Genomic DNA, 27,044 nt, shown 5'->3' on the forward strand with positions numbered 1-27,044 from the left:
AGTGTCAAAATGAGGAAAACTGTGCAAGTCACTCTGGATAAAAGAGTCTGGTAAATAGCTGTTATGTAATGTGATGTACTGCAGCGTAACTGCATGTCTGTCTCAGGATCAAGCTGGATGTGATTGCCCCAGGAAAGCAAGCCTGCTCTGCTTGCGATTTGAAATGAACATCTCTGCGCATAGTGCCTTTGAAATACTTTGCTGGATTTCAGTACCTGAGCATACGTTTCTCCCCAAACCAAAGGATCTGTACTTCATACTTTTCTCTGCTGCTCCACTTACTTTTGGTTCCTGCCCACGTACCGCCTGTCAGAAATACACCAGGCATGTTTCCTGAGGATACTGGTGTGGCTTGACTAGACAAAGGCCACAGAGCTTTTGTATTCTTGTTACCATTGCAAAATAACTTGAGTGGAGGTTCATATGTATACTGGAGTTTAAAGTAAGTGAAGGCAATTCTATTTCATAATTAAACATGTTTAACTCATGTTGTCCTCACAGCTGCTAAACTCTTTTCTGATTTTAGCAGCTGTGAAAATCCCCTAAATTTGGATTTTTTCAGCATAACATTTTATGACTTTTCCTGGAGTGCTCTAGCTTTAGAAAAAGTTAAGCAATGTCCTTTTTATATTTTTATAAAAGCAGTACACCATCAGGGTACCAAAAAAATCAAGATCAGAGATCTCATTCAACAGCTAATTAATGGAAGCAGGTGTGCCTAATTGCCGAAACCTACAGGATGGTAGGTCCCATACCTGAGGATCTTCATGCACAATCCTATTATTTTATTTATTTATATTAAATGAAATAAATCCAGACACAACAGCATAGCATAGCACAGAATATCTAATCACACACCTCTCTGTGCTAACCTGAGACCACATGGAGCTGACTGAGACCCGGATGAAGATGAGCAGCAGGGTCATGGTCATCCTGACCTCAGGGTCAGGGAGAGGTGAAGAAGCCAGAGCTAAGCCGGAGAACTCTGATAGGCAGGTGGGGCTGCAACAGGCCCTGATACGGACGAACTGAAGGTCATCTTGATCGAGCTTGAGAAGATGTAGGGATACAGCCACCAACCCCTAGGTCTGCAGCACCTGATTTTGAAGAGGGCTCCTCTCAGGTAGGAGGAACAGGGGTGCAATAGTTCTTCACCAAACTCCAGGTTCTGGAAGCATGTCCGGTATATGATGCCAGTGCTCACTGTCCAAAATAATCTCAAATTAGACAGTTTGCTTGAAGACAACCCCTGTCACTTGAAGGTTCTTATGTGAGATTTCACAGTAAATCACAACACATTAATCTTGAATTGTTCTCTAAAGCTTTAGCCCAAACAAAGGGGTTTGGCTGCACAAACAAGAAATTAAATTTAGAGAGAAATGTAAAAAACATTTCCATAGGTTTCATTCACTATGGGCATAAACTTAACATAAACATTAACGTAGGCTATCCATGTGAATGACAAATAACAAATTTAGAATTTTTTTTTCACTTTTTGGACATACTATAAGTCTAATACATTTTGCTGACCTTGTCTCAAATAACATTTTCATCATAAATGTCTCAATACTGCTTGTTTCTATTAATTTTATCGATTAATTTTGCATATTTTTCATAAATGTCATAAAACCCATTTGTAATCATTTATTTCACATTCATTTTGAATGAATAGGATTATGCATGCATTTGAATGAGAAAATGATTAATTTAGAATCCTAGCATTTTTTTTTTTTTTGACATTTTGGACATAAGTATTTTGTATTTTGCATTGAACAAGTTTTTCATCATAAATGCCTTGAAACCCATTTGTATTAATTTATTTCACAATGATTGTTGAATGAATAGGATTGTGCATGCATTTGAATGAGAAAATTATAAATTTAGAATTCTGGCATTTTTTGACATGAGACTATATAGGCTTATGTATTTTTCTGATTTCCGCAGTAGAAATAAAAGCGCTTTAAATTTAAAGGCAATACGTTTAAAGGTGAATAATTTATTAAGCTACTTATGGTTCTGTTTTTATTTAGCCAACACAATTTTTATTTAAATATATATTGAATCTTTCAAATTATTTGCTAATTAGTCAATAGCTTAATCGGGTTTTATTTGATTCCATAATCTTTAAAAAAAAAAAATTTAAACTCTCACCCGTCATACAAATGCATAGCTTGCTCACTCTTTACACTTTCCAGTTTGCACAATCTGAACTAATTTAAACTGTTTTAAGAAACTGAGCCTAGGTACTACATTAAAATGAAGATGGAAAAAAAAACTTTAAATGGGAAGACAACATTCTGGTAAGCTCTGTACCTTCGTAATATAACGCAATCTATAAAGTTTGAGAAATGAATGACAGTCCGTTCAATTTTATTTATAGGCTATCGCACTTTTTAAATATTCCTGTAAAGACACTGTACAGGAAAACAGGAAATAGAAAAGTAGCGAAGACAGAGCCTGAACCCTTTAATAATAATAAAACTCCCCAGTGGTTTGTTTATATTTAGAATTTCGATGCTTTGAAACATCACGAGGGTAAAACACCACTCTGTCTGAATACTGCCCACTTCTATGATTATGCTATATGTTATATAGGGGCTTAGCCCAGCAAGCCGATGACAGCGATGTCAGAAATACAGACAGTGAGATCGTGGATTGAATGTTGATTTAATATTAAACAAATATAAACAACAAAAAAGAAATAATATGCTAACTTACGGATAACCTGTAAAAGCTGATAATAGCCTACATGTATCAAAACTCTTCTAATTTTGTTTCCAGTGCAAAAGAACAATATAAATAGTATTTGAAATTAAAGATGATAAGCCCAACCCCCCAAAAAAGGAGACGACATTTCATATAGCTGGGTCTATGCATTGCAGGCTAAAACAAAAATGGTAGAAAGTTGTTAGTTTGCCACGCGCTGCATTGCACCTGTTAAAAGATCTGGTAATTATTCCATTTAAATAACAACACCTCTTTTGTGAAAGAAAAGTAGCGCGGTTTGGTTGTGCGCGCCCGCGCGCGTGCGGTTGGGGGCAGATGGTAATTACCAGATTGGATTCTCGCTTTTGTGTTTTTAGTATGGACAGCACCCCAGTCAAGACTGCCTATCAAGAAACTGAATGGATTCAATCGAGTTTGTAGCAGTTATTTAATTTCACTGGCAACTGAATGATCATTTCTCATAGGTGGCTGCACCTATCAATATGCAGGTGTCAGTCATTTCTTGAAAATTGTCAGCTGTTACCTTTTAATTTGGGATGAAGTCTAAAATAATCACCATATTTAAGTAATGGGGTGAGTTATTTTGTGGGGAAATTATACACATCACCTGCCTGTACTATCAAAACATTTTACGAAAAGGTACCTCGGTTAAATTTTTTTTTCCAATCAGGAAGGCTTATTTCCTGGGCATGGTGGTAAGTGTGATTGTTCATACTAAGACAACATTGTCAATATGTTTTGTCACAATGGCACATGAAAGTGGCTTGCGTTTTGGTATCCTCCAATAGAATAGTTTTTCTCTCATGAGTAGTTTTATCCACATAAAGCAAACTAAACTGCAAACAAGACATTCATTTATGCAGAACCCTCTATAGCATTTAGTAATACTGAGCTACTAATCTACAATACGTGTAGATGAGTTTGTGAAAAGTTGTGTAAATCTCAGAACAAACATTCCTCCAATGATAGAACTGGAGGAGCATAATTCCAGTCCTGCTCTGTACGATACTCAGGAACAGATACAAGCAGCCTTTTGTAATGCTGAAAGGTGGATCTATATTTTTCATTTTCTTAACTTTTTTTTCTCCAAAAAACAGGCCTTCCCTGTAGACTTTAAAAGCTTACGGCACTAATAGACCTACATATAAATTCTTAAAAATTTGAACCTTGAACAGCTTGATATAACTTTTTGAGCCTGAGGGCATGTAAAGCTGTTTTTAATATGTTTTATATATGTAGTCATTGTCTGTCTTGCTGTTAGATTACTTTTTGTTCTTCTCAATTTTTTTTATCAATGATCACATAAAAAGGACTTTTATCTATGGTTCACACGAACAGTGAGTAACAAGCATGCTTTCTTACAACAGAGCAGCAGTGTTTTAGACCTTATTTTTGATAGCTAGACCCAGTAACCAGTCTGTAACAGACATTTTGGCTCTCATGCCGTTCCCTCTATTCAAACCGCAATGATAATAATGGTCACTGAGTGCTGAATGGATTGTACAAGTTGATTGGTTGCCATTTATGGCTTTAAAGTTTAAGTTGTTACACACTGTTCACCAAGGTTTATTATGCTGTAATAGGTTTATTTGGCTCCAAGTTCACTATTGTCCACTATTGTTTTGAACCATATGCTGGAAAAGGTATACCTTGGATGTGTATTCCACATCATGTTATGTTAACTACACAACATGATTAATTATTTATTTGTGATGGCAAATGTGTATCAGACAGCTCATAAAAATTAATCATATCTCTACCTTTTTAAGCCAGCCTCTATCCTGCTGCTTACATTTTTGTTGATTACAAACTATACAAATTTGAATTCCATGGCATACACTAGTTTTAGATTTAATAAGCAAGCCTATCGAGAATATTCCCTTTGTGTCAAGTCTATAGCAGTGTTCTGAACAGATTGTGTGTTTGGCTGCCACCGAGCGTATCTGACTGTGCTTGTGTGTGTGTGTGTTGGGGGGGGCGGGGGGGGGGGGTGGTTTGTGCATGTCCCAGTTTGTCCTGTCTGCCCAGTCAGCTGTGGACAGCCCCAGACGTGACCATGGCCTTATGAAAGGTATTGTGGAGGCCTGCCCACACAATGGGGGGGATGGTGCCGGCGTTTTGCCTAACAGCTGGCACTATCCCATGAGGGATGGGCCCTCTTTCGTCCCCGCTTTCAAAGTTTGCACCCTGACCCCGGAGTATGGCGATTTCACTGCTACTCGCCAAACCTGTTCCACTGCGCAGGAGTGGAGGAATCAATCATGAGTTTATTGGGAGGAAAGACAAATATCACAGATCTAAACTGGTGCAAACAACTCGAGGTCACACTAAAAGCTTATTTATTATTATTTATTCCATTGAACTGTGGATAAATACATGGCTACATATTACTAACCAACAAAATATCCTATTTTAAATCATTAGCAGCGCATGTAGTAAGGGGTTAAATAGTAGTTGTTAGAAAATTGTTAGCATGTAAAAATCATTTTGAAATAGTTCTAGTTCGTTCTGATCTCCTGCTTTTAATTAATGGCAGGAATTTTTAGTTCAAGTGTAATTTCTTCCAGAGTGGTTTCCCAGCAGCCTCAGCAGAAATCTTACAAATGTTTTGTTTTACTATTTTCAATTATTTGAATTATGTTTATTTACTAAAAATATGAAATATTCAAAATAATATTTAGAAAAGTTGTGACCCAAATGAAATTGATATCGAAATTTAGCAATGAAGCCACATGAAACGACGCCAGCACTGTTCATCATGCAGAACAATAACGAAAGGCAGGATTGTACGCGCAAGTCCACATAACCAAATATTGCTTCAAGACAAAAACAGTTTTTGAGTGACACTAAGAACAGACGGCGCTAAAAAAAAAAAAAGTCAGAAACTAAAACAAGAGCACCGCGTTCTTGTAACTTGTTTGTGTGTAGAAAAATAAAATATTATAAAAAGTAAATATTGCACAACCCAAGAAAAGAGACGATTGATGCGCGTGAATCGACCTTGAAATGGTCGATGGGCGTGCGGACCGATTGCGATCCAGAGAACGCAGATTCTGAAGCACGCGGGGGTCTCTGAAAGTGACCCCCGTTGGGGCTGCTCACTTTTGTGGGTGAGCGCCAGGCCTGTTAGGCCGATTGTGTACACAGCACTTCCCATTCTGCGGCTGAAGGAACGGGCCTCTCAGGCTGGGTGCTGCTGCTGACTAATGGGCTCCTTGAGACGCGTGCTTCGCTATTGCCCGTCTGGCACGCACCCCACTCCGCAGACTGCTGGTGGGCAAATCAAGAAGCCTAATTCTTGGGCTCGCAAGGCATCGTGGGATTCGAGCGGTGCCAGACCCTTCGGGTTGATGGCGAACACCACTTTTCTTAAGGTAGGCGGTGGGTTCTTGGCCTCACGGGTTATAAAGGTGCAGGTCCCATTTCATTATGCAGGACATTTTATTTTTTGGCAATATCCGGACCCATTTTGCACGGAAAAAAGGTTTAGATATTTTTCCTTTGATCTCTTTGCTTGTCACGCAGACTTGACAGATCAGTAGAATTGAGCCTCATTTGGCAGCTATTAATGTTGCAATATTAATGTTGTATAAATAAAAAAAATGTACCATATGCACTATTTTAACATTCATAGCCAGATTAATTCAGCTTCTTTTTTAACATTACACTGTTTCATTTTGAACACCATTCTCAACACCATTATACCCCAGCATAGGGGTATATATTAATTCAAGCCGCAATGTCAAATTCTGTTCTGTTTGGCAAAGTATTTTAAAAACAGGCACCTATTGGTGGCAATCTGGCAAGAGTGAAAATCTGTACCCTCTGTATGTTACTGCAGTCAAGGTGAGTCATTGTGTTAAACAATCTCCATGTTATGGCACAGGCTAACCTGTATGGACCCTCCAGAAAGACTGTTTAAACAGATCAAATCGGTGCTCAAAGCAATATTTAATTAGGATCAAGGATTTAGATACCATTTCAACTTTGGGGGGGGGGGGGGGTCAACAAACAGGACATTTACTTTAGGTTTTTTTTTTTTTCATGGTGTGAGGGCACTAACAGTACTACCCAAAACAATATGATTATATTGGGGGGGGGGGGGGGCATTTCATGATTGATTGGAGTAGGGATTACTGATTAGGCTTCACATTGGTAAAATAATTTTATGCTTCTCATATAGACGATATATCCTGCTTTGTCCGGGACTGGTGAGAAACCTGAGCTGTGACAGCTTGGGAAGGACCACCATGGGTTCCACACGGCTCTTGATAGTCTGGGGGTATGTTAAAGCAAGGTGTGAGAGGAAACTCTGAAGAGATGATTTAAAAAAAAAAAAAAAAAAACTTACCCAATTCTTTAGCCTGCTTTCTCTATTGTCAGGAAGAACTCGGTGATCTGACTTCAGAGTACCTCCGAGTACTGTACTCAGTCGGGGGATGTTCAGGTCGGGGGGGCGGGGGGGGGCTGAAAGGGAAAAAGGGGGGGGGGGGGTGTCGTACAGAATTCTTCAGCCTGCATTCTCTATTGGTCAATAGGATTCTGTGACCTTCACTAAGGGCTAAGGTATGTATGAGGTTATTGTTTGGAATACAATTGGCAAAAAGAAAAGGATGGTGGAAGACACCTATGTTAATTACAGGCATGTAAACAGAGCTCTATCCTCTCGTGCGCTGGAGATGCTGGAAGGAATTCCAACCAGATGGCGCACGATGGCTTTTACGAGAGAGGATATTTTGTCAGTTAAATGCAGAATCATTTCAGCAGTTTTTGAAGTCTTACCTGATCGTTGCATGCAGGACTGTCTACACAGACGCCGGTTCCTCAACAAATCAAGGTGATCAGCTGAAGCAGGTTGTTTCCACGCTGGGTAGTCATAACTGTAAAAAAAAATTTAGCAAAGAGAAGACTGTGGAGCACATCCATAAGATTAAAAAAAAAATCTTTTTCTTTTGTTTGAACATTAATGATTTTCTGTATGACAGTACTCCTATTTTTTATTCTTTCTTTTGTATAACTGCCCAACACCACAGTGAAACTAAGGGGAAGAGGGCTTGAGGAACTGACGGCCATACGACCTCATCTCATTTCCAGGTCTTTCTCCCCTCAGTGGACCATGATGAATCCATGGATCATTCCAGGTTAACACGGATTTCTTTGCAGACACACACTTCTTGTCTGGATCCATTGTGATGTAGCGCCATTATCATAAATAGGGGCCTTTTGTCACTTTGGAACTGAACAGCAGGTGACAGGGGCTGTGGAGGGTGTTAGGGGGTGGGGGTGGAGGGTCGGAACTGAGCGAGGAAATTGAGCATCCAATGGGCCTGAAGGATCGGCCTGAGACCTGCTGACCCTGAGGTCATGACACCCCACAGCACACACACACACACACACACACATGCGCAAACACACACACAAACACACATATGAGCATGCATGCACATGCATGCACACATGCAAACACACACACAGACATATACACACAGATGCAAACAGATATACACATGCACACACGTACACACACATGGATGCACACGCACACGCACACATATGCGCGTACACACACACATACAAACACGCAGAGGCATGCACGCACGCACACACACACATATGCACACACACAAAAGTACACACACACACGCACGCACGCACACACACACACACAAACGCACGCACGCACGCACGCACACACACATCTATCTTGCTGCCCATTAAGACCTCCATCAACTGCAGGGTCCCCTGTGGAGGGAACATGTGTTCTGGCTGTTAGCATTGTGTTAGGCCTCAAGCCTTCCCCAGCTGCAAGAGCTCGGCAGAGAAGCTAGCATGTGGGCTTTGGGGCCCCCCGACTGGAGTCCTGGGGGGCTGAAGATGATGATGACGATGATGATGATGAAGAAGATAGAGCTGTCTATATAGATTGCTTTATACTTCTATCAAGTGGACACAGGGCTGAAGTGTCTGAGTGGAGGCCATAAAATCACATTATTGTTACTTGTTATGCAGCTTGACCATCCCATTCACTCAGGCTTTGTGGTGAAGCTGACGAGACAATTCCTTTCAATGTTACTCTTCACCAGGGCAAGAAGTCTGGTGGCATAAAATGATTTCTGACATTCACGAACAAACACAACAAAAGGAAAAAATAAAGATAAAAACTTTGGGGTGTGTTAAGAACACAGATGATTTTATGATTTCACTGTGCCATGAGAAAAGTCCCTTCATTTGTATCTCTGAGGTGCAGAAGCCACCTTAAGTAACCCGTTTACTCACTGCACGCTTGTTTTGAATCATTTTTGATTCCTGCCTTCCAGCAATAGTGAATGGACACACCTGAAGGCAAGGCTTTATAGACCAGATGGGCCAGTGCTAAAGTATTGTGCTGGGTTTGTTTTGGGATTTTCCACAACCCAAAACCCTGCACAGATCCTGGGCATCGTCCTCCCCCCCCCCCCCCCCTTGGCCCCCCCTGCCCCCCTCCCCAATATACCCCTGGGACCTGATCTTCCCTGACAGGACACTGCAGCCTGGAGGTGTCCGAATTTCCTCTGCCCAAAACATGTGTAAGCACTGTGGATGAAGAGGAGGCCAGAGACCGGAGCGCCCAGGCCAGAGAAAGTCTTTAATCTCCTTTACTTCAGAAGATCTGTGTGGGTAAATGTGATTAGCAGGGGTGTGTCCACACCCACCCCCTCCCCCTCCCTCTTTCTCTCTGTCTCACAAGATGAGAGAGCGGGTCCAATCTGCCCGAGGAAGACCCTCACTGTCTTTCATAATAGTCAGCACCGGTGCATCCTGGCATGCAGCACATGCTCTTACACAGATTTCCTATAACGTCCACTTACTCATGCAGCTGGATATTGTACTCAGGTTAAGTGCCATCAGCAGGAACCCAGCTGGGAATCAAGTCCACAGACTCGGAGTTACAAGCCCACTTCCCTTCTCTTATACCACACTGCAAAGGCAGGATTCATTATCAGATCTTTACATTTCAATAAGGAGACTTAATAGTTAAATGGTGCTTTCTGTCAGGAGGCATTGACTGAAAATCGAATTATCCACCAAATCCTGGACATAAGATGCATAAGTACGTAACAAGTAATAAGTGTGTAACTTCAATAACAATGAGCTGTGATTATTTTTCACTGTGGAGACGAACATATATCACCCGCCATCACCCCAAAGGAAGCACATAATTCGTGCGAACGAAATATCACAAAAAAACAAAACGAAACATGAAACGAGGGGGTCTACCTGCACACCTCTCAAGTTCACCATTTTTCTGTATTTATCTTCTAAAAAATCTTTAAAACTCCAACAAAGACTGGGAGCGTGTGGGATCTCTGGTACGTCAGCATCTGGACTGGCTGCTTGGCGGTAAACACACCTGTTTACAGGCTGCCCAGTAGCAGATGGTGGAGCGAGGGGAGTTCCCGTTTGAGGATTTAATTTGGGAATTACCAAGTCACTCTGCAGGTCCTGCCCCAGCCCACAAGATAAAGAACCTGGACCCCTGGCCTTGTTCCCCACTGTCCAGCCGGAAGAAAATATGTTTCAGACCCAATGCCTCATTCATTCAGGCACAACCAGCTCTGCACATTTAATTCCCTAATGTTTCTGCAAAACTGATTGATCGAGGGAAGTACTGTCTAAAAGGCAGATAAATGTACAATTGTTTTTCTGTTACTCTTGTAGTCACTGAAGGTGTGAAGGTATTCCTCGTTATTTACATTTATCTGAGATTCTAACCTGCTTTTTAAACCCAACAATAAACCATTCTTCATATTAAGACTTTTCATATGCGGCATTTCCATCCTTCGATGTCACATAATTATACATGATAATTCATAATTTGTTATACCAGAAACATAAAGGCCATGGCCTGATTTTAACTGTTTGTGTAGTTAGCATACATTTCATATTTATAATCCAGTATGGAAATCACATGCTATAGTCCAAGCATGTGCAATCACTGTATTGAATCACTCTTGTGGCCGTCTGTGTGAGCAGGAATACGTCCGTATTTTCTGTTTAATTGTATTTATCAAATATATTCATAAACAAAATATATCAGCTTGAGTTAAGAAAAATTTCATCTCTTAATTTTAAAAGATCAGCTGAAAGCCTGACATCGGAAAGCTTTGGAACCGCAAACATTTTTTTGCATACCAATTTTTTTCTTTTTTTAAAGGAAAAAAAAAATCTACATTCTGAAGTTACTTTCAATGCTGCTTTGCTTGTAAAGCAAATAATTCTGTGGAAGTGTGTCTCAACAATGGGGACATTTCTTTTACTAGACGCGGGCCACTTATTGTACATAAAGCTTTTGCAACCCACCACCCCTCACCCCTTTCTCCTTTTTCTTCTATCTCCTTTTAAGAATGCGCAATACTTTTAACATAATTCAGCTCATTGTTTTCACCCTAACCCCCTTCCCTCCTCCCCACTCCCCCCCCCCCCCTCCCCACACACACACACACACACACACACCCAACCCGCTTCAACAAAAAAAAAAAAAAAAAAAGGGAACACAAAGAGAGGAGAGGGACAGCAGTCCCCAACTAGCCAGGTGTTCCTTACTGCTGGCCTGCTCCCTAATGACTCGAGCTCTGGTGCAGCAGCTGCCGGCCAGTCTCCTTTGTATGACTCTATTGTTGGCGCACACCCCTCGTTGATTCATGGGCAGCACGGGGGGAAGACCTTTGGAGTGACAGCCACTTGCTTATCTTAGAATCCTCCGGGCCCCCAAACGTGTGTGTGCGCGCGTGTGCCGGGGGTGTGCTTGCATTCATCTGCCTGCCCCGTTGTGTGTGCGTGCGTGTGTGCGTGTGTGTGTGTGTGAGGCTCATTGTGAGGTTGCTGCGCTCCTATTGGTCCACAGTTGGTCACTCACTAATGGGGGAAGCGTAGACATTGCAGCTCCATCTGTTCAGCCACTCATTGTTCAGCTTGACTGCTTTGGAAAGGTCCACGAGCCGCACTGCCAGTGAGGAGGAGCCGGGAACCGCTGCGCTACGGACAAGTCCATGTCTGCGGCGAGTCTTCCTGGAAGGCACGGGACTTTCTGGATTTTAGTTTGGAAAGAAGAGAACAGAGGATAAAAAGAGGAAATATTTTTTTTTTGTCAGCCAGCTGAAAACTAAAACCGAAAGAAGTGTGAAAAAGACCACAAAGTTTTCGTTGCATGGAGAGATGAGCAAAGTTAATCATTCCAAAGCACTTTCCTAGGAATTCCTTTTGTTTGGTTTTATACTGGAACCCGGTGGTAAGTGTTGTCATTATTACACTTTTACAAAAATATGTTGCAAATTATGTATTAGTTGTCAGTGTGAAACTTATGTGTTTTGTGTTTGAGTTTGAAATGTAAACTAGTGCTACTTATCAGATAAAGGGATACAGGGAGTATTGGCCTGAGTGGGGTGTTTCACCTTATAATAAACAATATTGATACTATTATTGAGTCTTCATGAAAAAATAAAACAAATAAAGATTAATTGTAAGATTAAGAGAAGATAAACTTTAACATATATACCTTCTGGGTTACAAGCTCACAGCTTTGTAGACTTGCAGTGATAGCATCCCAGTGATGTAGCAGAACAAATGAACCAAATCTCTGATTCATCTGCTGTGCACTAATGCACTAGTTGTTTCAACAAATTGCAGAGTGTTAAACCTGCAAGATTAGTTATCACTTCATTCACAGTGATGGGAGTTTTTTACTCATTCTTGTGAATCACATGCCTCTCATTAACTACAGACCACTTCTATTCAGTGCACCTGTTCTGATTCATACTCATGCACAAAACAACTGGATCTGAGCAAGCCTGAGAATTTTCTTTAAAGGAATAAATAGAATTCTGACTGTGCTCTGCAAAGTTATTAATTCATTTATAGCTTTGTGCACCTGCTGTATATTTTGAATGATCAGCGAGTGCAACAACATTTTTCAAAGATATAGATTTTAAGGCGAATAATTAAGATTTGAAATGCAATCTAGCATTGTGTTCTTAAGTACTAGGCATTCATGTTATTTGTCCTCACTCAAGACATTTGAGCATTTTTTAAATCTCTAATGGGAAATGGTGAGGCTAAAACTGAGGGTTAAAACCCCAGTCAGAAATTCAATCCTGGAAACATCAGAATGGTACATGGAACAGGGCTTTAGACCCACCATGATTATGGGAGTCTTCCCATTCTACTGCACCTTCTCCACACAAAACAAGCCAATGTAGTGAGTACCCTGGAATTCGACCCAAAGAAAAAAAGTGCTGGAAACAGAGCTTATGAAGGTTTTGATGCTACTACAGACAATCTTTTTTCAGTGGGGGGGTGGCGGGAGGGGGGGGGGGGGGGGGGGGGGGGTGGGGGGGGTGAGGGGAGGGTGTAGCTTCTAAAGGGTTAAAGTAAGGTTTCTACTTTGTCACGTGACCCATTGTGTGGGGGCATATGCGGCAGGCCTATTCAAAGGCTCCAGAAGACGGGCAGGACACCGGTTGCTGGTCCCCTGTGGCTGCAGCAGACATCTGTTGCCCTCCTGGCCGTAGCCCATCTCTGGGCTGGAGCATGCCTCCCTTTGTTCACAATGTAGCTGCGCAGACAGCAGGCTCCCCTCCTGGCACAATGGGGATCAAATCCACTGGGACTCTCGCTCTCTCTCTCCCTATCCACCGGCTATAGGCATGTATTACAGAGACATCTCCTCCACTCAGACACCACCGACAGCCTGAAAAACAGTGAACTCACTCATTAACATGAAAACCTGCAGACAGCAAGCAGAGTGAGATTGGTATGTGGTAAAGTGGAGGAAGCGTCACAAGCAAAACAGACTGAGCTACAGTCAGTGCGAGTACAAGCAGTGGAAACAGACTTTGCGTGTCATAGCCAAGAAGAAGGGCTTCTGCCTTTCTGCCTCCAGAGGAAGGATAAATTAAAATAATCAGAGTAATACAGAGTACAGTCGTTCATACTAAGAAAGATTCCTCTGGGCTCAAAATGGCCCTCTCTGGAGTCTCTCTCCTCAGGCCCAAGGGACTCTGGGAAAGAGGCAGGTGTTTCTATGGGCACTTGCTGAAGCTTTTCTGCCAGACAGTGATTACTGATTATGTTAAACTTTTTTGTGTTTGCGATTATCATACCTCACAACTATATTAGTGATGTCGCATGTGGCATAATTTCATTTCTATCGGAAATAGTTGAACTATAAAGGAATTTCATCATTGTGGATGAGGTCTTTATCTGAGTAGAGAAAAGTCAACCCGCTTTAGCATGAAATGGAACTTTACATTCAGTTTCTTTGGAATGATAGATCCACATACTTTCTGACATTTTGGGAAACATAAATAAATATAAAACAGCTTATCCATAAAAAAAACAGCATTATATTTATTATATATTTATTATACATTCTAGACAACTGAATTAATAGAAATTGCAACATATTTTAGTATGTATGTACATTAAATTCCCTGGGATTAAGAATCAGCTTTATGCAACACCAGGTTATTATGATCTTCTAACTCTTCTGCCTGCATTCCTTTTTAAAGTAAATCTGCAGTTCTGTCAGCTTTTAAGAAATGTCCATCCTGTAGCATAAATCTTCCCCCATTTCCATTGTTGGTAATAACAAATATTACTTTCATTAAATTCAGAATCGAATAGTAATTCAGCATTCACCGCCAAATAGAAAAGCCTGGAATAATCCTTATGACTGGACAGCCTGTAGTTTTCAATATGTGTTGTCTACGTTGAAATTTGAGGGTTGCAGAAGGTAGCTTCTCATTTTTTTTCATCTGTTCTGAGCAGCGTGTACTCATCTGGATCATGTCTCACAGTATGGCATATGTCATGGTTCAATACACCTCTTTGTGTATATCCAATCCTCAATATCGATTGAGAAATTTTCTATCGCTGAAAAAGTACTTACTGTATTAGTTTGCAGTTTGGCAGTTGGCAGTTAGCTAACCATCACTAGCTTCCATTTCTTTTTTTATGTGTAAATGTTGAAGGCCAGCTGTGACACAGGGAGCTCTTTGACTGCACAGTGCTGGGCGCGCCGGGCGGAAGGAGGCCCTGAGGAGCGTGTGTGGCTAGCTGTGACTCAGCGGCAGCGCGTGGCGCTGGCTCTGGGCGGTTCGCATGGCAGCTAGCCTCCGTCTGCGCAGCCCGCCGCACAATGGGCCCACGGAGCGGCCCTGATTGGCCTGGCAGCTGCATTGTTCGAGGAGGGTGAGCCAGACACACTTGAGCCCCCTGCCTCCTTTGTGTGCTCCTTTTGTGAGAGCCCGGCCTAAATTATTCAAGCCCTGTCATGGCATTCATGGGACATTCTTAAAGCACCGGCAGCTTAGCAACCACAAGGCGTGTTGCTAGGCAGCCCTCCTGTCCAACATGCTCCACCCCAGCCCCCCCCCCCCCTCCCCACCCCCCTTCTCTCCTCACATCCCCCCAAAACTTTTAAAGGCTTTTTGGTGGGTAGGTCTGATGAGGTGAGATCCTCTATAGCATGTCACCTTCTACCACCGGCACTCTTCAGGCCAACGGTTCGGGATCAGCACTCTCACTGGCTGCACTATGAAGGTGAAGTGCTTTGGAATCTGACAGGAGGTCACCAGGCTTCCCCGAGACCGGCTCCAGCCACCTGCCATTCCTTCGGAATCCCCAGGAGCGTTGAGAAATAGATACACGTTTTCAGATCAGATCAGTCAGATATGATGGATTATATACCATGGCAGGAACTGTTCCTTATGGGGTTATTTTTACTTTGGGTGGGACATAATATAAGACCTAATTTATATAAGGAAAGAAGCTTAATGAAGTGCTTTAGCTGTAGACAGATGAGATAGCAGAAAGCTATTGACTTTAATTGCAATCTATTCAGAAGGAACAGCTTAGTTTAAAAAATAATTTAAAAAATATTTTAAACCCCACCATCTATTTTAAAGCAGGGTTTGGTAACAAGATGGCTTCTCACAGTAAAGCATGATTCACATGAGAGTGAACAAAGGCCATGTTGACTAGATAGGAAAATTAAGAAACAGAAGAAAATACAATTTTTTTTTCACGTTGGCATGCATGTTGTCACCTTGTGTTTCATATGTTTTATCCACTGTTTAAGCCAGTACCTGTTATTGGATGCTGAAAGTCTTGAGTAACATTAGTAGAGCATATTGTTTAAATATCAGATGATTACATGTCAGCATCAGCAAACGGCAATGCTGAATGGAACTCAAATTCCACTATGAGTTTTGAGAGTTGTATTTTAACACACAACTGGCACTGCTGAAAGGGCGAGGAGAGAGGTGGCAGATAACAGCTGTTTTTTTTTTTTTTTTTTTGGGGGGGGGGGGGGGGTGTACTGCACCTCTGTTCCCCAAGATTAATGAGCACTGACACTTGTTTTTTTTTTTTTGTTTTTTTTTTTAATGTGTCAACGCTTTTTAAAAATGGGGAACAAGTCACAACGAGGCAGGCCTACTGTAAGGGTGATTAATTTCTGCCAGTCAGCAGCTTTTTACTGTACCTCAACTGAGCTGGGTAAAACGGCTTTTAGTTACGCCCCATTGAGCTGGAACCATCTGCAAGCAATTACCAAACGACACGTTTCATCCCTCTTAGAGAATTCAAATGACTAATCCATTCTTTAAAAAAAGTTGCACATGTTTTGCATAATGTTGGCGTGTCGTCTACTTGTTCCTTTTAATATTGTGTGTCGTAACTCAATGTTTATTTGTATTTTCTGAAGTTCGTGGAGCAGATGAACTGGCAGATTGCATAAAAACTTATATATTATTATGCATGATATGATTGGTTTATGCATTATTTTAACTGAATATAATATAAAAAAGCTAAATCTATTTATAATATAGGCTAGTCAAATATATTAACAGAAAGGGTTAAAATTGCAAGCGTAAGTCTATTTTCTGGACATTCTAACTAGTCAGTTAAAATAAAGAATTAAATGGGGGCAGCTGTCCTAAGTCTGACTCAAAGAGGATGGCAACTATGCTATTTATGCACAGATAGTCCATATATACCATAAGACAACCTCATGCTGGATTAGCTCCCTGGAAAAAAAATGCATTTAAAACTATGTGCATTTTCATGAAACACAAAACGCTTAGGGGCAGATTCAATTAAATGGCACTTTGTTTAAAGGGGATCTACCCTTCAATCATTACATTACATTACATTACAGCCATTTGGCAGACGCTCTTATCCCGAGTGACGTACAACAAAGTGTATAATCAAACCTCCTATCAAGGATTTCCCTAATAAGGACTACTTCGTTTTGTATGGAGATGACTGGAAGAGGTTTATGTGAATGAAAATACAAATACAAATGTTTGTATTTGGATTTCATTGCAGTAACTGCAATTTCCTAAACTATTCAATTTGCTTTGACCGAGCTATTTATTTAACCCAAAATTGTGTAAGATCTCAAATACGTGATTTGAATGTTGTTGACTGAAAATTCCAGTGCTGATGTAGCAATCACTACTGGTGATTGACAGCAACAGCATTCTAGAACACCGACTTCAAATTTAGAAAAAAACACTCCAAAAAACCTGATGGGTCTGTGCGTAGACCCATGCAGGTGAGGCGGTTTTGCAGATGCATGATATTATACAATTATGGAACAGAATTCAAAATTGTATGGCTAATTTAAATTTAAATTTTAAATACCTTTCACATATTCAGTATGTATTTCATATGTCATTCTAACCTATTTGGTATATCTACAACTATTTTTAAACTTTATGTTGATGAATCTACCCACAGAGGCACAGGGTGTAGATTCATCCACGCATAGTGGCCTCAAGAGGTATCCCTGAGCCTGGGGTAGATTGTGACATTTGGGCTCTCTGTGTAAACATTTCTTCAGAGTCATGTTGTAGTGAGTGCAGAAAAAAAACTGAAAAAGTCGTTAAAAAAGGAAAAAAAGAAGAGCCGAATGAGTAGAACATATGATCTTTGTCTGCAGCCCCATTGGATAGGATTAAATCCAAATTTTTGCTTGGGTATAAATCTTTTCCTATGATTGCAGGTGTTGTGATTTCAGAAAAGTGCCACATTGGATAGAGTTTAACGTCAGGCATATCAGCCAGTGACATAATACATTTTTCCCTCCTTCTGAAGCAGAACTGCAGGCCTCCCTACATCCCAGAGTAGAGGAGTGGGGACACTGTCAGCGTGGAGCTGGATGTGTGCAGCAGCTTCATGGGCCTGAAGGACCACCTGGATGATGGGATAGGCCGCATCCTGGACCTGGGGCTAGATTTGGACTACCTCCATGTGGAGAGCACCGACCGGCAGCCTGACGTGATCACTCCCTGGACCCCCGCCAAGGACAAGTGTGTGGCGGAGGGAAAGGCAGGGGAGGAGGGGGGCAGCAGCACCAGCAGCTCCTCCTCCTCTGAGGAAGAGGAGGAGGAGGAGGAAGAAGAGGAGAGGGAGAGCACCGGGTCCGACGGCGAGGCCGAGCGGGCTCACGGCGGTGTCGGCGGCAGTGAAAACCCGCGGGGCGGAGGGTCAGAAGACGGCGCTCACTCCCCGCTCTCCCACTCGCTCGGCCCAGGCCAGGACCCGGACCCGGACCCGGGACAGTCCCTGGCCCCCGCAGAGGAACACAAGCCGCCAGACGCGCACAGGGAGTACCGCACAAAAATGGAGTTCGCCCTGAAGCTGGGCTACGCTGAGGAGCTGGTCCGGCTGGTTTTGGGCAAACTGGGGCCCGACGCGCTCATCAACGACATTCTGGGAGAGCTGGTCAAGCTGGGAAACAAGGCGGAGACCGAGCAGGGCGGGGCTACGCAGTCCACCTCCTCCTCCTCCTGCTCCACCTCCTCGCTGTCCTCCTCTTCCTGCCTGTTCCTGGCAGACTCCGATTCCCACAGGCCCGATACTCCGCCCCTCATGGAGCTGCTGGACGACGAGGAGAACATGCGGCCCATAGTCCTGGACGGCAGCAACGTAGCGATGAGGTGGGTCTCATGGTCTGTCGGCAGAATCGGGGCACATCTGCAGTCAAAGTCCCCTTGGTGAAGTCTAGTCTGTTTGCGAAGGGCATTGCTTTCATTTTCTGTTGTGGCCTTCAGGATAAAAAAATGAATAAAATGTATAATACTGGACTGCGACGGTATTTTTGTCTCTCTTATAAGAGCTTTTTTTTCCAAACTGTGCCTGGCATCAACAGCTTCAGCCTTAAGGTCCCAGTAACTGATTAGGTGCAGGCTCTGTGCTGGTGGCTGCATTGTGAGTAAATTCTCTAAAACTGGATTCGAGAAGTCAACCATATGATGTGAAAGCAATCAGACAGTATGCCAGCTAGCTTAACATAGTGCCAACAGTATTTTTGTAATTATTTTGAAAAACTATTAAATCTAGTAAAGCGGTGATTGCACCCATCTATACACTGTTGGCATTATTGTAAAGGTTAAACTCCATTTTTGTAGAATGAGCGTAGGATGACTGAAGCTGAAACTGATGAAATGACAAGTATGGTAATGAATTTTGCTCAGAGTATTCCAGCCTTTCAAGAGTAGAAATTAAGTAGCTACTTTTCTTTGACATTATTCAGACAGGTTATAACAGAGCACTGCTTTTTTGAGAGCACTGCTTTTTTAGGTGCACACAGAACCTCTCTGTAGGTGTGCAGGGTCTGGAGAAGGGTTGGGTGCTTGGGCAGCTCTGGATGATTTGACAGGAAGATGTTGGATTCCACATTAAAAATACCACATTTATTAAAAACCCACATTTATTTGCTACAAAAAATATGCGATTGGCCAAGATATCTTACGCATTTGCTTTGACAATATTTGTTTTGTTTTGTTTAGTTTGTTTGGTTGGTTTCTCCAGGAAAGTGAGGCGGTGAGTAGACAGGTGGTGTTGGAGTCCTGGACTGCTCTAACTCTCAGACCTCCATACTCACAACCTCATGATTAACACACACTCCTTCATTCCTCTCTATGGAAAACGATCTCCTTCCCATCTAACTTCTGGTTTTTAACTTCATATTTTATGTTCTGCTAAACCAAACACCCTCACCCAAAGTGTATGGCGCTTTATACATTCTTTAAGTGACCAAAAAAAAAAATTAGAAATGTAGGATAGTTGTGGCCTACATGGGCCTTGAAGTTTGAACCTGCAGGCAGTCTATCAGGTTTGGTGTGACCTCTCCTAATGGTGTGGCCCGTGGACTCTCTCTCATAGCCATGGGAACAAGGAGGTGTTCTCCTGCCAGGGAATCAAGCTGGCGGTGGACTGGTTTCTGGAGCGGGGCCATAAGGACGTGACCGTGTTCGTGCCGGCCTGGAGGAAGGAGCAGTCCCGACCCGATGCTCTCATCACAGGTAGCCACACCGTGGCCGCTACACTCACAGATAAGCTTTGTTGGCTGCGTTTGTAACGTATGCTTCATGCTTTGAACAGCAGTTTACTTTTTGGAATGTTTATTTTTTTTTCCCCCTAAATTCTAAGTCAGTGTTCTAGAACTCCATTGCTTTCACCAGCAGTGACTGTGACATCAGCATGAGAATGCTCAGTAAAAAAACATTCTAATCACATAATTGTGACCATACACCTTAAAGGGTTAATTAAACACTTTAAGGGTGTACAGAATTGAGTGTTTCAATTCGTTCCACAGATCCAGGATGAATAACTACAGAAAAAAGTTAAATTTGTATCAGCTACAAGATAATCCATAAAATAACACTAAGGGCCTGATTAACTAAGGTGATTAGGTCTTAGTAAATCCGGTCAGTAAATTAAGATTTTTGCACATGCAATATTTATAACAAAATCAATACCGTGACCAGTCCTTGGTATTGCTATTGGTTTTGTGTGTGCTGAAAGGTTTTGCACATGGTAACAGTCTCAGTAAAGTCTTAAGACACTGCAGTGCACTGGACGGGCCCGTAGACCGGTACAGCCCTGCAGGGCGAGGCTCAAGGAAGGCAGGGTTTCGGCTAGCTGGGATGGGAGTCTCATTCAGGTCCCCGCGAGCCTGCCCGTTAAGCCCCACATGAAGCAGACTTCCTCCGACTGGGGTCTGGCCACATGAAGCAGAATTCCTCCGACTCGGATCTGTCCTAGCTTGGATCGCGAGCTGTCGTCAGTAGCGGTGGCTGACATCACGTGTTTCGAAGGCTTGCTTGCGCGCGCCCTCCTGAATTGACAGCGAAGATTGCAGCAGTGAGCGTTGAGGAGTATGATTGGGCTTTCCAAACAAATATTCCACAGAATTTACTCAAAGAGTTTAAACACACTTTCACTAACACAGACATAATCAGATAAAAAAGAATCCTAAAATTCAGGGTGCTCAAGGCACCTATATATCACCAGTTAGAATGACTGAAACTGGAGAAAGGAATGCGATCTCATTGCCTTTGCACCGACAGGTTAAAGTTTCACCATAGTGACGTGGGAAAAAGAGATAAGTCTCAGGATGAAATTTAAAATGTATTTAATTATTAAATTTAAAATAAACAACCGCTGGAAGCAGAATTGACATATAGCGATATTCTAAATGTAATACTTTTTCCAGGGTAAAAGATTTGAGAGGGATTGGCAACACTTCCATTAGAAATGTCTATATGTCTTTTACTCACTCAAAAACAAGGCAGGTGTGTCTAAATGTATTGGCTGGGAAAGTGTGATGGTTTTGCCTTTTGGCAGAGATTATGACAAGAATAGCCTTGAAATTTGAAATCAGACAGGCATATCTGATGAACTGAGCAGTGAGCATAGTAAATTGCTTGGGTCTAGTTTACATTAAAAGGGGTTAACTTTAACTTTTAGGTTCCACAAATAATTAATCACTATCTACAGTTTAATAAATCCATGCTAATAGAAACAACAGCCTGCGTAGACCTGTCATTAAGAAAGACTTAATCAGGCTGGCATTTTCTGATATTAAATTAAATGATCAGTTCTAGTTTAAATATTTAAAAGAATGTAATTTAATGTCATAGGTTAATTAACATTTTGCATATGTGTTGCTATAAATATATGTTTGTATGGGTAACTTGTAATCCATACAGCGCCCAGTGCTTTTTGTCCACCCCAGGTAATGATAATCTATTGGTTGGTACTCGATCCGTTGTCATAAATTCTGCTGCAGATTAATGTGAGAATTTTCTTCTCTCCAGAGAGGGCATGTAACATTCTTTCAGCAATAAAGAAGTATGTTGTGTAATTACCAGAAATACCAGGCATAGATTTTTATTGTATAATAGAAGATTTTAAAGTCGGTGTAGTGTTAGAACGCTACGCTTGTATGTCTTTTATATCCCTGGAAAAAAACCTCAAAGTAATATCTGTACGCATCAATCATAGCAGAGTTAACATTTCACCACGTGCTAATTTGTCAATCAAACCTGGAGACCATATTTTACTTTGACAGTGGTTCTATTATACGTGCAGTCAGAAAGTTATGACAGAGCACGGGGCCTGGTTCAAGGCATTCGTACAGCTCAAAGGTCTACCGCTGCCAAAAATAGCTGACATAAGCTTGCTCAATTTTAGAATAAAAATCAAGATACAACAGGACATTTCGGCACCTCCCCGTCTCTTAAAATGTCCACATTGCACAAGGTGCAGATCTTTAAAATATCAGGTTTTTAGATATGCTTAAGGGATTGAGTAGGGAACAATCCCCCCTCTGTGATGTGCTTACTGTACTGTATGCAACCAAGATTACCGGTCAGGAGCCAGCTGACAGCATTAGAACTGAATCTGTACCCGTGGTTAAATCGTAAATTCTAAATCAAAAGTGCTTACAAAACAAAGTGCACGTAATTTGAGCAATGCAACTGATAAACGTCGACAAACGTTTCCAAGACTTGAACGTGTGATTACAGCGCGTACATTATATATTTCAGGGACTGAATTTTGACACAGAATCACATTGTTATTCACAAGCCAACTGATGACACAAGAGGTTCAATTCTCAAACGTTTGCATATATACTATTGCACTTAAATCAATTACCTTCTCTGTAAACCAAAAGACTACTGTATACTGTATATACAGTAGTCTCTCCTCTTGAGATCCCTCTGATTTTATGCTGTCCTCCATGCAGACCAAGAGATCCTGAGGAGGCTGGAGAAGGAGAAGATTCTGGTGTTCACGCCATCGCGACGCGTCCAGGGGCGCAGGGTGGTCTGCTACGACGACCGCTTCATCGTGAAGCTGGCCTACGAGTCCGACGGCATAATCGTATCCAACGACAACTACCGAGACCTGGCCAATGAGAAGCCGGAGTGGAAGAAGTTCATCGACGAGCGGCTGCTCATGTACTCCTTCGTCAACGATAAGTAAGGGAACCATTCTGTACTCTTCAGGTCTGAAAAGCACACGGCTTCATTGACCAAAACCATCACAAAGACGGGACCAAAGGTTCCCTTAAATCAACGGTTTACAGTGATATCTGTGAATCAAAGGTTTACAGTGATATCCGTGAATTAGTTAACAGTAATATGCATGAATCAAAGAGTCTGCTGAAGTCAGTTTGTTTCTTTCTGTGAATTGTACAATTGTATAGCGATACATATCCTCTCAATGGGCATCCATTCTCAATAGTCAATAGTAATAGTCAATAGTAATTTTATCCAGTAGTAATAATAGCACTTGCTGTAGGCACAGGAGGAGCCCTATTGCTTTGACATTTCAAGTGTGCGTCCTATTTCATCCAGCTGTCAACTGGAGGCTACAGCAGTAAGACATGCTAGCCCACATGAGGTACCTCACCTCCAATCTACACAGACCTCCTATGGTGCTGTTGTGCTCACTTCTAGTGTGAAAAATAGTTACTGGCCTGGCCTGCAGACATTAGTATGAGGAATGTTCCATGCATGGGTGCAGGTGGCATAGTAATGATGCAATAGTATCAATGGCTTTGTTAGCAGGGACCTTGTAACCCAAAGGTTGCAGGTTTGATTTCCATTTAGGACACAGGCGTTTTCTCTTGTTGAGCAAGGCACTTGAGCAACCTGAACTGCCTCAGGACATATCAAGCCGTATAAACTGATACCACGTAAAAATGCTAAAAGCCGTGCGCGTCGCTCTGCAGAAGGGTGTCTAAATGCCAGTAATGTATCATAATGCCTTCGCAAGGTCTTTGCAGCTATCTGTGACGTCTACCTGTCGATGCAGCCATTTGACCAGCAAAGGAGGAAGAGCGTTCTCACGTCCTTCCGCGACCCTTCCTCTCGTCTGGGTCTCCCCGCCTGTCGCAGCGAGGGCTCACGGCCTCTTCTCGTCCCGCAGGTTCATGCCGCCAGACGACCCCCTGGGGCGCCACGGGCCCAGCCTGGAGAACTTCCTGAGGAAGAGGCCCGTCATCCCGGAGCACAAGAAGCAGCCCTGTCCTTACGGTGGCTACCCTCCCATTCCTGGGCCCCTCTGACTCAATAGTCCTATTCTTATAGACCTTTAAATTATCTAATAAACAAAAAAATATATACAGCTAAAAAGGATGTTGCCTTTTACCAAGTAAAAAACGCTTTTTACTGTATATTTTTACTACACCAACCACAATTTTATAAATATTTATATCATCGGCTCTGAAGTGTTCATCATGTGTTCTGAATTTTTTTTTTTTGTTCCAGGAAAGAAGTGCACTTACGGGCACAAGTGTAAGTTCTACCACCCGGAGAGGGGCCCCCAGCCGCAGCGGTCCGTGGCGGACGAGCTGCGGGCCAGCGCCAAGAGCCTGGGGGAGTCGGGGCTGGTGAAGAGCCACAGCCTGCCCTCCAGCGCCCGGCCCGACCTGGGCCTGGACGCCCGGCGCGCCGCCTCCAAGCGCCAGTCCGACCCCAGCATCCGCACCTCCGCCTACAGCGACCCGGACGACCGGCTCAGCGCCAGAGCCAAGATGGAGGCGGCGCGCAAGACCCACGGCGGCCCCACCCCGACTCCTCCTCTTCCTCCTCCTCCGGCTCCACCCATCGTCTGCTACCCTCACAACCAGAGGGTGGCGCCCCCCGTGGGCGCGCCCCCACCCAAGACCCACGGGACGAGCGCGCTAGGCTACCCGGAGCGGTACCCCGAGGGAGAGTCGGCGGACCTGAGCTACTACTCCATGGTGAAGGCGTACTCGGGCCTGGGCCTGTCGGCGGGCCGCAGCCCGGACCGCCGCTTCCCCGCCGAGGCGGAGCTGCGCGTCAGCTCGGTGGCGTCGGACTGCAGCAGCGAGGGCAGCGTGAGCTGCGGCAGCAGCTCCGACTCGTACAGCGCCGGCTACAGTGAGCGCGCCTGCGTCAGCTCCCCGGACTCCCTGCTGGAGGACAACCTCAAGTGCCACCACCACCACCACCACCACCACTACCCACAAAACACTGCCGGCCCCTCGCCCCAGCACCCGCACCCACACCCGCCACAGCACCCGCACCCGTCCCAGCCCCCCCACCCGCACCCCCACCCGTCCCAGCCCTCCCACCCGCACCCGCCCCAGCACCCGCACCCCCACCCCTACGTGCTCTCCCAGCCGTTTGGCCACGGCTCTCAGAGCCTGACGCGGGTGCACGGCTTTGGGTACGAGGGCCCATCGAACCACCACTTCAAGCATCCCCCCCTGCCCTACCTGCCCTCGCCCGTGGGCGTGCGGTCCGGCTGCCCGGGAGACTACCCGCCGCTCCCCCAGACCTCTCCTCGGTCGCAGGGCTCCCCGCTGAGCCGCGGCCTGGCGTCCTCGCGGGTGGAGAGCGCCTCGGACTCGCGGCTGTACGACCCGTCGCCCCCGCACCCCAGGAAGCTGCCCTTCTCTGGGCAGGAGCACGTGGGCAGCTGGGAGGCCTACCACCAGCACCAGCAGCAGCAGCACCAGCCGGCACAGCCCTGCCACGAGCAGTTCGCCTTCCAGACCCCGCCCGAGAGCCGGCAGCAGGCCTGGCGCCTGCCGTGGGGTCACCCGGCCTACCCCCCGGCCTACCCCGCCCCCGCCTCCCAGCAGCAGCACCAGCAGCAGGAGCCCCCCTCCCTCAGCCGCTACCACGACGTGCGGGACAAGGTTTTCGTGAACCTGTGCAACATCTTCCCCGCCGAACAGGTGCGGCTCGTGATGGAGAGGAACCCGCACGTGACCGACGCCCAGCAGCTGGCTGCCGCCATCCTGGCGGAGAAGTCGCAGCCGGGCTACTGACCGGACGCACGGCGGAAGTTTCCGGGGCCGAGGCGCCCTCACACCCTCTCTCCTCTCAGCCACCGACGCGCCGACGTTTGTGCGCTGAAGGCAGGTTTGCTACAGTAGCACACTTATCGTAGTTCCAGTTCTCTGCAGGGAAACGCCTAACATCAAATGCAGAATTGCCTGGGAAATGCATTTAACGTTTCCATTTTGCTGAGGAAAATAGTTGAATCCATTATTTTTTTTCTTTCAAAGAGAAAAAGCAGGGATTTTTTTTGTTAATCCAAACTTAATTTCGACTAAACTGCTGTTGAAATATTTTTGTGGTATCTTATTTTGTGCAATCCTACAGACAACAGACAACAGCACTCACCTATCAGCAGCCAGCCAGTCTTTAATGCATGCTTTGATTCTGGATCAAAGGCATGTCTTCCCAATCATACCCAGATAGTTTACTGCATTATAGTAATTTCATTTTATCCAGGTGGAAGGCTTGTAATTGCCTTTGAAGCTTGAAGTCTAAGTGTGTGCTGGTGTTTGTGTTGCTTTGGTTATATTTATTTTAATATATGTGTTTTATTATTTTATGTATTTTTTGTTGTGAAGTTTAAATGAGGAGGTACTGATTGTAAAGACATGAAATTTTGAAAGCAAATCAAATTGGAGAATATGAAAGATGGGTGTGAGCTGAGAGTGTAACAGGGTTGATGGACACTTTCATCCCAAATTAAAGCAAAAATGGAGCTTCAAAAAAGATGCCTAAATTTGAAGGGGGAGATGAGGAGAATAATGGATAAGCCTTCCGGTATCCCTTTGATGTCCAAATTTCACCAAACAAATCACTTAATGCAGTATAATTTAGGCAGAAAACACATTGACTCTGTATGACTGGTGTATATTTCTGATTCCAAACAAATATGAATGAAAAAGGGTTGTGGTTCTGGGTATAAATAAGAACAATCAGCAGCTCATTACAACAGAGAGCTTGTTACTGTGGTTGGAACAGAAACCAGCAAACACAGTGGGTCCCCAGGACCAGGGATGAGAAACACCCTGGTTCTGGGGGGGTCTGCAATTGCATTCCCAAACACACCCCCCAACTAAGCGACACCAATGTTCCCTGGTAGTCACATCCCCCCCCCCACCACCACCGCCACCCACCCCCCACAATCGCAATCTCAATCCTACCCCA

At 43.8% G+C, this 27,044-nt stretch overlaps 1 protein-coding gene and 1 long non-coding RNA gene across 2 annotated transcripts; one reads left to right on the forward strand and one right to left on the reverse strand.

Moving 5' to 3' along the window:
• Nucleotides 1-7,526: 7,526 nt before the first annotated feature.
• Nucleotides 7,527-13,223, reverse strand: LOC118213806. The gene is made up of 3 exons (XR_004762517.1): nt 13,147-13,223; nt 11,624-11,794; nt 7,527-7,607 (listed from the first exon to the last, which is right to left on the reverse strand). It is a non-coding gene; the product is annotated as an uncharacterized LOC118213806 (long non-coding RNA).
• LOC118213805 (probable ribonuclease ZC3H12C) lies at nt 11,772-26,878 on the forward strand. The gene is made up of 7 exons (XM_035392978.1): nt 11,772-11,995; nt 17,866-18,710; nt 19,939-20,078; nt 22,808-23,042; nt 23,995-24,101; nt 24,336-25,025; nt 25,176-26,878. Exons 2-7 carry the CDS (start codon nt 17,947-17,949, stop codon nt 25,865-25,867), a joined length of 2,628 nt encoding a protein of 875 aa, XP_035248869.1. The 5' UTR covers nt 11,772-11,995; nt 17,866-17,946; the 3' UTR covers nt 25,868-26,878.
• Nucleotides 26,879-27,044: the final 166 nt, after the last annotated feature.

This window comes from Anguilla anguilla, chromosome 15, assembly GCF_013347855.1.
Source record: "Anguilla anguilla isolate fAngAng1 chromosome 15, fAngAng1.pri, whole genome shotgun sequence".
Classification (NCBI taxonomy): domain Eukaryota; kingdom Metazoa; phylum Chordata; class Actinopteri; order Anguilliformes; family Anguillidae; genus Anguilla; species Anguilla anguilla.

Coding starts and splice junctions, on each gene's coding strand:
- LOC118213805 (XM_035392978.1), top strand. CDS start 17,947: ATGGGCCTGAAGGACCACCTGGATGATGGGATAGGCCGCATCCTGGAC. Junction 20,079..22,807: donor ACCCGATGCTCTCATCACAG/GTAGCCACACCG, acceptor TCCTCCATGCAG/ACCAAGAGATCCTGAGGAGG. Junction 25,026..25,175: donor GCTGGAGGACAACCTCAAGT/GCCACCACCACC, acceptor ACCCGCACCCGC/CCCAGCACCCGCACCCCCAC.